General features: G+C 34.9%; 1 protein-coding gene across 6 annotated transcripts in view; it reads left to right on the plus strand.

Annotated features, from left to right (window-relative positions):
• Window positions 1–13,047, plus strand: part of TANC2 (tetratricopeptide repeat, ankyrin repeat and coiled-coil containing 2) — a 486,030-nt gene that overhangs the window by 46,878 nt on the left and 426,105 nt on the right. For all 6 annotated transcript variants that reach the window (XM_054537237.2, XM_054537241.2, XM_024234406.3 and 3 more), the window contains exon 2: window positions 12,499–12,588. In XM_054537237.2, coding sequence (XP_054393212.1) covers window positions 12,522–12,588 — 67 coding nt within the window. In that variant the 5' untranslated portion in view covers window positions 12,499–12,521. The remainder of the gene's footprint in view (window positions 1–12,498; window positions 12,589–13,047) is intronic.

Here is a 13,047-nt window from a genome sequence, read left to right on the forward strand (position 1 = left end):
GCCTCCCAAAGTGCTGGGATTACAGGTGTGAACCACCACACCCAGCCTCTTTTTTTTTGTTTTTTTAAAGAGAAAAAAAGGACAGAGTCTCACTCTCTTTCTGTCATCCAGGCTGGTGTGCAGTGGTGTGATCATAGTTCACTGTAACTTTGAACTTGTGAGCTCAAGCAGTTCTCCTGCCTCTCAGCTTCCTGAGTAGCTGGGACTAAAGCTGTGCACCACCAATATTTTCATTGTGTGCGTTATTAACCCTGCATCTTATCTGTAATGTTTAAAAAGTTATTGGAAGTGTTTATTAAATGCATTAGTGTGCGTATGTTGTATTCTTCTGCAGAAATTTCTCAGAGGAGAAGCTCTATGTTGACAAATGCTAGAAAATGGATAGCATTTACTTTAAATATATGTAGCTTACTTTTTATAATTATATGAACAGATTTGTATTCAAAAGGACTCTGAAGGTCATATCCAAATTGTTATTGTGGAGAAAATCATAAAAGGAGATTGTATGGATTGACTGGAAAGATAATACTTAGTTCGTCATTTGGATCAGTTTGTGGTCCTATTTTTATAATTAGAGACTTTCAGACAATATCTTAATATATTACTTTGTATTATTTTTAATTTTCTTACCATTTGAAACATTTTCTTCAATCTTTAAACTATTAAAGCATTTTAATGGTATAATTTATTTATTTGGCATAGTTCTAATGTCAAGAAACTTGTTTCTCAGACTGGAAACCAGGTCAAAAATAAGAATAAGCCAATCCACCACAAAACCAAAAATGAGAATAAAAGTAATATCAAACCATTTAAGCAGGAAGTGGATATAGCGAAAGATATTTTTTAAAAAGCTGGCAAACAGGCTGAGATGACAGAGAATTCAGAACATGGTTAGAAAGGAAGATCATTGAAATTCAGGAGAAAGTCAAAACCCAATACCAGGAATATAAGGAATACTGCAAAATGAAACAGGAGCTGAAAGATGAAATGGCCATTTTAAGATCCAGAGTGATTGCATAGAGCTGAAAAACTCACTTCAATAATTTCATAATACAATTGCAAATATTAACAGCAGAATCAACCAAGCTGAGGAACGAATCTCAGAGCTCAAAGACCAGTTCTCTGAAATAACTCAGTCAGACAAAAATAAAGAAAAAACAATAAAGAAGAATGAACAGAATCTCTGAGAAATATGGAGTTGTGTAAAGAGATCAAATTTATGACTCATTGGCATCCCTGAAAAAGAGGGAGAGAAAGCAAGCAACTTGGACAACGTATTTGAGAATGTCATCCATGAAAATTCCCCCGACCTCACTAGAGAGGACAACATTCAAATCAGGAAATGCAGAAAATCCATGTGAGATGAATATCCCGAAGACACATAATCATCAGATATCTCCAAGGTTGAACTGAAAGAAAAAGATGTTAAAGGCAGCTAGAAAGAAGGGGTGGGTCACTTAAAAAGGGAACCCTGGTTAACAGCAGACCTTTCTGCAGAAATTCTACAAGCAAGAACAGATTGGGGGCCTATATTCAGCATTCTTAAAGAAAAGAAATTCTAACCAAAAATTTCCTATGTAGCCAAACTAAGCTTCATAAGTGAAGGAGAAATAAGATCCTTTGCAGATAAGCAATTGCCAAGGGAATTCATTACCATCAGACCTGCCTTACAAGAAGTCCTCAAGGGAGTGCTAAATATGGAAAAGAAAGACCATTACTGGCCACCACAAAAAACACACTTAAGTACATAGACAGTTGACACTGCAAAGCAGCTATACAGTCAAGTCTGCATCATAACCAGCTAATAACATGATGACAGGATCAAATCCACACATATCAATATCAACACACATAGGGTCAAAGTAAAGGGATGGAGAAAAATCCATCAAGCAAATGGAAAACAGAAAAAAGCAGGGATTCCTATTCTAATTTCAGACAAAACAGACTGATATAGTTTGGATATTTGTCCCTGCCCAAATTTCATGTTAAATGGTAATCCCCAATGCTGGAGGTGCGGCAGGGCCTTGTGGGAGGTATTTGGGTCATGGGAGCAGATCCCTCATGTCTTGGTGCTACCTTTACAGTAGTGAGTCAGCTCTTGAGAGATCTGGTCATTTGAAAGTATGTGGCACCTCCCCCCAACACACGCTGTCTCTCACTCCTGCTCTGGCCACTTCATGTGGCTGCTCCTGCTTCACCTGCCATGAGTAAAAGCTTCCTGAGGCCTCCCCAGAAGCAGGTGGTGGAGCTGTGCTTCCTGTACAGCCTGCAGAACTGCAAGCCAATTAAACCTCTTTTCTTATAAATTACCTAGACTCAGGTATTTATAGTAGTGCAAGAACAGCCTAATACACAGACTTTAAACCAACAATGGTCAAAAGAGACAAAAAGGCATTACATAATGGCAAAGGATTCAGTTCAACAGGAAGACCTAACTATTTTAAACGTATGTGCACCCAACACACGGGCACCCAAATTCATAAAACAAATTATTAGAGACTTAGATAACCAACACAAATTTGTAAGCTTTCTTAAAACATTATGAGCTTTTTTTTTGTAACTTTTTTTTTTAAGCTAATCAACTATTATTAGCATCAGTGTGTTTTATGTGTGGCCTAAGATAATTCTTCTTCTACTATGGCCCAGGAAAGCCAAAAGACTGGACATCCCTGGTATATGCCCAAAGCAATGTAAATTGTTCTACCAAAAACACATGTGCTTGGATGTTCATCATAGCTGTGTTCACAATAGCAACATCATGGAATCAACCTAAATGCTCATCAGCAGTAAACTGGATAAAGAAAATGTATATGTGCCCCATGTAATACTATGCAGGCATAAAAGAATGAGATCATGTCCTTTGCAGCAACATGGACAGAGGAGCTGGAGGCCATTATCCTAAGCACACTAATGCAGGAACAGAAAACAATTACTTTATGTTCTCACAAGTGGGAGCTAAACACTGAGCACACATGGACACAAAGAAAGGAAGAACACACACCAGGGCCTACTTGAGGATGGAGGGGTGTGGAAGGTGAGGATCAAAAAATTACCTATTAGATACTATGTTTATTACCTGAGTGACAAAATCTGTACGCCAAACCCTGTCACACGCATTTTACCAAGAAAACAAATCTGCACATGTCCCCTTGAATCTACAATAATAAGTTAAAATAAAAAGCTGGCATTAGAATGGAAATATTAACAGGATGTCATGATTATCAAAATAGTACAGAAGTACTTAATAGTTAATTTGATTACATTATTAATTACATAAACATTTTTATGCATGGGATGTTTTACTTTTTTTAAACAACAGGATAAGAAAAGGGCTTTAAATATACAGGAGGGATGAACATTGAAAATGAAAATTGATTGCCTATTAATAATATAGCAGAAGAAGACATTGAAATAGGTTGTTGAGTCTCCGGCCTTGGTGGACCATTAAGAAGTCGTTACTTCTCCTGAATGGTTTAGAATGGGTGTCACAAATATAAAAGCTTAGGGACCATGTAGATAACATAATGTTCAAATCAGCTAAGTGTAAGAAAATTAGAAATGATTGGGGGCCTGTGAATGGCTTGTTGTTTTCCTGTCCAGATATTTCACTTGCCAGGAATGTATCTGATGATTCCTCCTGAGAGAGTGAACATTTTAAAATTTGGATACAAAATGTGGAAAAGTAGGGTAAAATTTAGATTTACATTAGTGTCAATTAGACCAAACTGCCTTCTCCCACTTAGCTTCAATTTGTGGAGTTTCTATATTAATATTTTATTATGATCAGTTTTCTATTGGTATGTTAATAACTTGAGGAAAATCATTTAATCAGAATGTAACTATGAGATGAGTAGCTTTATGTTTTACTTTTCTATATATTAAAGTAATTAAAAAATGTTTTAGAACTGGCAAAAAAAAAACAAACCCTCTACATCTTCAAAAAGTAGCCATCACTATAATTTATGCCACGCATCAAAATATTTTACCTAAATCAACTAAGTATTTTACCTAAATCAACATACCTAAGTATGTTCTCCTGGTCTTTTTTTGACTCTTAGTAAATTTTAAGTAATAAATTGCTGTTTTTATGATAATGATAATCTGCGCTCATTTTTTTCCTTTCAAAACTTTGAACAACTGTGTGTAAATAATCAGAGTTTGAGTTAGAAGTTCTAAGTAAGCCTAGAATATTCTTGGTTTTCTCTCAGATAAAATTTTGAGCTATTCCTACAATTTTCATGCCTTTTCTTGATTCCCTGGTCCACATTCACTCTAGGTAGTCCTCATTGTTCTGGTTGATTTGAAATCATTTCTTGCTCAATGAAACTTACTTTTATTATGCTCCTTCTTTACTAAGTCAGTAAATCTGATGAATCGTGTCTTTGCTCAATTTATTTACTCATTCAAGAAATGTTGAGAGCCTACCATGAACTAGGTGTTGTGGTTAAAAAGATTAATAAGACCAGGTTTCCTTTTTGTTTTTCTTTTTTCTTTTTCTTTCTTTCTTTCTTTTTTTTTTTTTTTTTCCGAGATGGAGTCTCCCTCTGTTGCCCAGGCTGGAGTGCTGTGGCACGATCTCAGCTCACTGCACCTTTTGCCATCTTGGTTCAAGCGATTCTCCTGCTTCAGACTCCCAAGTAGCTGGGACTACAGGCGCATGCCAGCATGCCTGGCTAACTTTTTTGTATTTTTTAGTAGAGACAGGGTTTCACCACATTGGCCAGGCTGGTCTCGAACTGCTGACCTCAAGTGGTCTGCCCGCCTCTACCTCCCGAAGTGTTGAGATTACAGGTATAAGCCACTGCGCCTGGCCAACACCAGATTTCTTTATAAGGGATTTGATATGGACAGTGGTATACAAACAAAATATATGTAACTGATAAATTCAGTAAATATTTAGCACCTCCTGTGTATCAAGTATTATTTTCCATTTACAGGGCTGTAGCAGTGAATTAAACAGGCATCTTCTGTTCCCTCCTGGAGCTTATATTCTAGTAGGGAAACTGATAAGACAAACAGGTATATAAGATGTCTTTTGGAGATAAGTATTTGGGGAAAAACACATAAGCAGATATGGGTGACGGTTTTGGAGCATAAATCATACTACAGAGTTGCCCTCCCCTGGAATTAAGGAAGCTGGTCTTTTGTGTCTCAATGATTAATAATTAGTCATTGACTGAGAACCTCTCTAGGGTAGAAGTAGTAAGGCATGATGCTTTCTGGGCAAGATGGTGCCAGTTAGCCAAAGGCAGTTCTCTGGAGAAGTGGGGGAGCATCTCCAAGCCATTAACAGCTCAATTATTTACATTTTAAATAGTTTTAGTTATCGCATGTATATCCACTACTTAGAGTTTACTGTTAACATTTTATTTTGCTATAATTCATCACATATCTGCCTGTCTATGCCTCCATCAGTCCATCAATCCACCTTATTTTTTGATGCATTTCAAAGTAATAATCTGCAGACATCTATATGCTTTCTCCTATTTAAGCATGAATATTATTAAGTGGATTTTAGCATTTGTTTACTTTTTTCATTTGAAAAAAGTAATCATCTTCAAAACATGTAGAATATTACCATCATCCTAGAAAGGTTTCTCATGCCATTTCTAAGTTAATTCCCATATCTACCCCCAAGAGACAACCATTATTCTGATTTTTTTTGGCATAGATTATTCTTGAAGTTGGTATAAATGTAATAATACAATGCATATGCTTCTATGTAAAGGTTCTTTCACTTGGCATATTACATGTTGTGATTTATCTGTGTTGACTGTAGGAGTTGTTCACTCCTTTTTCTTGCTGAGTAATATTCCTCTTTGTGAATATCCCATAGTTTATTATTCATCTGTTGATGGACACCTAGTCTAGGTATAGGGTATTATAAATCTGTTATGAAAATTGTTGTACTAGTCTTTTCATTATGCACATATGTTTTAATTTCTCTTGGGTAAATAGTAGAGGTGGAATCATGCATTAGGTGTATACTAAGTTTCATAATAAACAGCTATATTTTTCTCCAAAGCCATTGTACCATTTTATACTCCTAAAATAGTGTGTTGGAGTTTAAATTACTCTTCATCGTGATCAATATTTGATATTGTCAAACTTTTTAAAGTTAGCTCTTCTGGTGGGAGTGTAGTGGATAGCTAATTATAATTTGTATTTCTGCAATGGCATATAATGTTGAGCCCTTATAATTTGGGTGTGGATCATTTATATATCTACTTTATAAAACTACCTGTTCAGATCTTTTACCCATTTGAAAATCGATTGTCTCTTTATTACTGAGTTGTAGGTGTTCTTTATATACAGTAGTCCCTCCGTATCCACATTCCAAGATGCACCCCCCAGTGGATGCCTGAAATGACAGTACCAAATCCTGTACACGCTATATGCAATAACTGATCTGATGACCAGGGTGGCTCCTAATTGACCAATGGGCAGGTAGCATATACAGCATGGATAAACTAGACAAAGGGATGTTTTACCTCCCAGGCAGAATGGAGCAGGATGGTGTGAGATTTCATCAGGCTACTTAGAATGGTGTGTAATTTAAAACATGAATTATTTCTGCAGTTTTCCATGTAATATTTTTAGACTGCGGGTAACCGAAACCATAGAAAGCAAAACTGCAGATAAAGGGGGACTACTGTATCTTGGATGTAAGTCCTGTGTTATATATGTTTTGTGAATAATTTTTCCCAGTTCGTGGCTTGCCTGTTTTCTTTAATGTTATCTTAGCAGATGTTTTTAAATTTTTAATAACCTCCAAATATATGTTTTTTTAAAGTGGCTATTGCTTTCTATGTTCCTAAGAATCCTTTGCCTACCTGTAAATAGTGAGACAGTCTGTTTTTTAATTTGTTTGTTTTTTTCAAACTGTACTCTGCTTTCTTGAAGATACTTCCCAGAAACAGTCATGGTATTTCAGGCAGGACACGGGCAGACAATCATTAACAGTATACAACAACTTTCAGACTCCTCCTTTGATGGACCACCAAAAATCAGAAAGCCACTATAAAACCCATGAAGTCTTCATTTGATGCTCAGAACAGGGAAAGTTTAGAGGGAGGGTTGACATTTCACATTTAGCTGTTGTTTAACAACTTTTCCTGAGCCAGCCCTGAGTTTCAGGTAGTGAAATGAAAATGGCAAAATTTATCTGAATATCCTCAACTGCTGCTCTTTTGAGGGGCGCCATCTCAGTGGCATCACTGGAAGGTTCAGATTGCCTGACACACTGGTAACCAATTACTGGGGCTCAGGTCCCAACAGGTGTTTGGGCCTAAGGAGTTAAGTCTGTGCTGAAGGTGGAAAGGGAGAAGAGGACTTAAGAATGAATTTGTTTTTTCATACCACATGGCATTTGTGCCAAGGTGGCTGTGTGTGTCAAAGTCAGGAAATCCTTCCTCCTGGGAGCCAAGAGGAAGTTTCTTAAAACTAGAAGGGAAAAGGTGTTTTCCTTACATCAATCCAGCTGTGGATACATTCTAGTAGTGATATATGCCTCTTCCCCAAAAAGCAATAATGAAGTGTTCTGTGCGCTAACAGCATAGCTTTAAAAAAAAAAAAAAAAAAAGGAAAACAAAATTCTGCATTTATATAAAACTTGATAAAAAATAGTATTTCAAACCGTACAGTCACCAGAGGTACACAGTTGTCAAAAATGCACACACTTCACTTGGTATCTCCGGCACCTTCAGCTTTCAGTGCCTGCTCTGTTTTGGCATTTCCATTTTCTGCAGGGTTATTCCCCTTACCCCCTTTGGGTACCTTCTTTCCTTTCTTTACCAGGGGCCTTTTTAGGCTTTGGCTCTGTTTTAGAGGAGCAGGTTTAGCAGACAACCTTGTGGATTTTCTCTGTGGTTTATCCTTCACGTTGGCTTTATCTCGTTTAGTATCTGTCCCCTTCAGTCTTTCTCGTGGGCATGGTGGCATCAGTGGTGGGATGTGGGCACTGGTCACAGGGATGCAGTGACTCATGGGCTTTGGTTGATCTGGAGGTTGTTATTGCCTCCTCCTTCACACTGCTCTGGATTTTTTTAAAAAAAATCTTTATAATTTTAGCTTTTATGTGATGTTTATTTTGAATTAATTTTAATAGCATGATATATAGGTCATTTTTTTTAAAAAAAATGCATAGTCTCTTTGTTTCACCACGATTTGTTGAAAATACTTTCTTTTACCTATTAATGACTTGGTCAAAAACAAATGGCCATGTAGTGTAGGTCTTTTTCTGGACTGTCTGTTCTATTCTGTTGATCTACTTGTTAGTACTTCTGTTGATACCATATTCTCATCAACAAGAAAGAGCTGTAGAGTAAATTTTGAATTCAGGTGGTATAAATGCCCAAGCCTTTTTGTTGATTTTCAACATTGCTTTGGTGTTTTCATTTCCTTGCATTATCATGTGTGCTTTAGAATCAGCTTTGCAATTTCTAAAAAATAAAAAAAAAAAAGCCTGCTGGAATTTGAGATTGTTATCTCTTTAGAACAATTTGGAGAGAAGTGACATTTTAACAGTAAGTATTCAACTTTTCAATCCATGAACATGGCATATCTCCACTTACTTAGGTTGTCTTTAATGATTTTTTTTGTTACTGTTAAGCAACATTGTAGAGTTCTCAGTGTCTTTTGTTAAGGATATTTTTATGTCTATGTTCATGAGGTATGTTGGTCTGCACTTCTCTTTTCTTATAATATCTATAAGGTTTTGGGATTAATATCATGCAATACTCATAAAATGTGTTGGGAAGTATTTCCTTTTTCTTTTATTGTCTTAAATAATTTTTATAAAATTGGTATTATTTGTGCCTTAAACGTTTGATAGAATTCACTAACGAAACCACCTAGCTGTATAGTTTGTGTGTGTGTGTGTGTGTGTGTGTGTGTGTGTGTGTGTGTGTGAAGAGTTTTGATAAATTCAATTTCTTTAATAGAGATAGGGCTATTTTATATTTTTTGCTCAACATTTTGTTAATTTTGACAAGTTATATTTTTCAAAGAATTTATACATTTTATATTAAATGTTATATTTGGTATAAAGTTGTTCATAATATCTTATTTTTTAAATTAAGGATCTGAAATAATGTCCTTTTTTCATTTCTGATATTGGTGATTTCTTTTTTCTTTCCTCAATCAGCCTTGGTTTAGCAGATTTAATACTTTTCATAAATCTGATGTGTGGCTTTGCTGATTTTATCTGTTTTGCATTTGTTTTCTATTTCATTCATTTTTTTCTTTTTACTCTTTTTCTTCCTTCTACTTTCTTTGAGTTTTTATTTGTTGCTTGCTTTTGAACTTTTTGAAATAGCTTAGATACTGATTTTCATCCTTCACTTCTAATACATACATTTAAGGTATAAATTCCTTTAAAACCATTGCTTTAGTTTTATCCTATGAGTTCCCATAAGTCATTTTTATTATCATTCATTACAAATATTTAAAAATACCTGTTGTGATTTATTTACTTTGTTCAACTTATGGGTATTTAGAAGTATATCACTTAATTTTTAAGCAATAGGAGATTTTCTAGATTAAAAAAATATTTACTTCTAGCTTAATTGCTTTGTGGTTAGGGAATATACTCTGAAAGATTTCAAAATTTACTGATACTTTATGACCTAACATATGGTCCATTTTGGTATGTGTTTTGTGTTATAGTTTGTTTTTATTTGGAAGAGAAATTTGCTTATATATATTCAAGTCTAGTTATTTAATTGTGTAATTCAAACATATCATAATTTTTTTTTAATCTACTTGATCTTGTAGCTATTGACAAAGGTGTGTTGGTCTCCCATGTAACTGTGGATTTGTCTGTCACCTTTTAGTTTTGTATACTTTTTGTTTTAAATGTTTTCAGGCTTTCTTATTGGGTCCATTGATTTAGAATTATGATATCTTGGCTAGATGAGATGCCTCACGCCTGTATTCTCAGCACTTTGGGAGGCCGAGGTGGGAGGATTGCTTGAGCCCAGGAGTTGGAGACTGGGCCTGGGAAACATAATAAGACCCCATCTTTTAAAAAAATGAGAAAAATTAGTGGTGTGTGGGAGCTCACACCTGTAGTTGTAGCTACTTGGGTGGCTGGGGTGGGAGGATCACTTGAGCCCAGGAATTTGAGGTTGCAGTGAGCTATAATCACATCACTGTTCTCCAGCCTGGGTGACAGCATGAGACCCTGTCTCAATATAGACAAAAGAATTGTGCTATCTTCTTGTTGATAGGACTTTTTAATTATGAAGAAATGCCTTTCTTTAGTAATGCATATTGCCTTAAGTCTACTTTGCCTGATATTGGCATAGTGATGCCACCTTTCTTTTTGTTGGTGTTTGAATGGTATATCTTTTCCTATAATTTTGCATTCAGTTCGTCTATGTTTATAGTCTTCCACTAGAGTGTTGAACATAGTAATGGATATAATTTGAGTTTAAATTATAAACCTTACTATTTGTCTTACATTTATCCACAGATCTATGCTACTTTTTCTCTTATGTCTTACTTTCTTTGGTTTAGTCAAATGTTTTTACTTATCCTTTTTATCTCCTCAGTTTCCTTTTAATGAATATCCTAGAGATTACTACATGAGTTTTTGAGTTATTGAAGTCTAACATGAATTATTACTTCTCTTCTTGGGTAATACAGATATCTTAGAAACGTCAATTCCATTACCCTACTCCTTCCTTTTTTATTGTTGTCATGCATTTTAAATCTGTAGATTTGAAAGAACAGCCTATCATTGTTTTTATAGTCGTGATTTAGTAATACTTAAGACCACGTTTACCCTTTCTGTGGCTCTTCCTTTTTGCACGTATATGCTTTTTTCTAGTGCCATTTTCCTTCTGTTGGAAGAACTCCCTTTTAGTAATAAATTGTTTTTTCTTTTGATTTTCATTTTGCAAAGATATTTTTAAACAGAGTAAATTGCTTGATTGGCGCCAGTTTTTTTTTTTTCAGAATTTTTAAGTCATTATTTTTTGCTATTCATCATTTCTGTTGAAAGTATCTTTCAGTCTGTTGATTCTTGCTACTTTAAATGTGTTTTTTGGGGGGTCTGGCTGTTTAAAAGATTGTCTTAGTTTTTAGCAGTTTGGCTGTGATTTGCTTAGTGTTTTTCTTTGTAGTTATTCCGCTTGAGTTTGACAAGCTTCTTTCAGATGTGGCTGCATGTCTTTAATTAATGTTAGACAATTCTTGGTTGCTCACACTTCATATATTGCTTCTTCCCAATTTTCACGCTCTTATGAAATTTCAGTTATACGTATGTTAGAACTTTTCAGTGGTTCCATATGCATCTAGTACTCTTTTCTATAAATTTTTGTCTTTCTCTCTCTGTGCTTTGGTTTGGATATTTTCTGTTGACCTGTGTCCCACTTCATGTTTGCTCTGTTTAATCAGCTGGACACACCAAGTACTTACAACACTTTTGGGAAATTTTGCTGTTGAGAAGAGTGAGGATATAAGAGCAGTCATTGAATTGTGGTGGAGTAAAGAGTGGGACTTTCTTTTTGAACAAGATAGACTAAAATATGTTTATGTTATGATTGGAATGATTCAGGAGAGAGAAAAAAAATTAAAGCTGTTTGAGAGAAAAGGAGGAAGATTTTTTAAAATAAAATTCTTGAGAAGGTGAGAGAGGATGTAATCCAAAGCAGTCAGAGAGTTTTCCTTTGGTAGGAGTGGGACATGGAGTAAGCACGGATTCATGCATAGCCGTAGTCTTGTCAGATAGAATTCTGACTTGACCAGTGGAAATTCTGCAGGTGCTATAAGTTTCTAGAATGCGTGTGTGGTGGTGGGCGGGGGGGGGGTGGGGGTGGGGGTGGTGTGTGTTTGTGCATCAGGTGGGAAAATTGTCCAAGAATGGAGAGTCAAGTGAAAGGTAGACAGTATTTATAGCTGCCTAATTATGTTTTCTATTGTTGTGCATCCTCAGTGATATCTACCTTTATTTCTTAGGGTAGTCAAAAGTATTGTATTCTTTTAAGGAATTATTTAAATGTTTAATAGTCTTTTTTGTCATATAGTTACAGTTTTGTACTATATATTTAAACATAGTTAATTATCTTTTTCTGGTTTAGCACTTTTATTATTTTTTAATTTTCATTTTTAATTATGGGTAAATAATAGTTGTATATATTTATGGGGTAAACATAGTTAATTCTTTATAATTAATTTTAAATTCTTAGTATTTTGAATAGACAAATTTTCTTTTTTCTTTTTAAATTTTTATTTGTTTTTACTTTTTGTGGGTACATAGTAGGTGTATATATTTATGGGGTACATGAGATGTTTTGATACAGGCATGCAATGTTAAATAAGCACATTATGAAGAATGGGGTACCTGTCCTCTCAATCATTTATTTATTGAGTTGCAAACAGTCCAGTTGTACCCTTTAAGTTATTAAAACATGTACAGTTATTGACTGTAGTCACCCTCTTATGCTATGAAAATCAAGTTTTCTTAAACACATTTTCCTATATTTTCTTTTACAGTTTTGCAGTAGAAGAGTATAACCATGTTTCGGAATAGTCTCAAGATGCTGCTTACTGGTGGGAAATCAAGTCGTAAAAACAGGTCAAGTGGTAAGTGACTATGCTACATTTATTGTGCGTGATATTTTACAAATACAAGTTCTTTTAGGGTCCTGAATTAATGCTGTAACACTTCATTAATGCTTAACTTAGAACTTAAAAGAAAGTTTACATTTCTTTGGGCTTTCATACTCTTTATTAAGAGGTAGGAACACTTGAATGCTTATCAGGAATAGTCGAAAGAAAGGAAAACCTTGTGAAGAAAAATATTTATTTCTAATATATGAGAGTAATGTTTCTGTGCATTTGCTTATTAAAAACCTTCTAGACCTAAGTTTATGTTTTTGAATTAACACATGAAATTATTGCAATCCTAGGCACTCTTTGGGGAAGGAAATTGTAAAAATAACTGTCCTCAAAGATTTATACAGAAAGTGAAATATAAGTTGAATTTTTTATAGCCATTAAAATAAAGTTTATGGGTTTTCTTTTTTAGAACAAGGAGTTAAG

This window comes from Pongo abelii, chromosome 19 (genome assembly GCF_028885655.2).
Source record: "Pongo abelii isolate AG06213 chromosome 19, NHGRI_mPonAbe1-v2.0_pri, whole genome shotgun sequence".
Taxonomy (NCBI): domain Eukaryota; kingdom Metazoa; phylum Chordata; class Mammalia; order Primates; family Hominidae; genus Pongo; species Pongo abelii.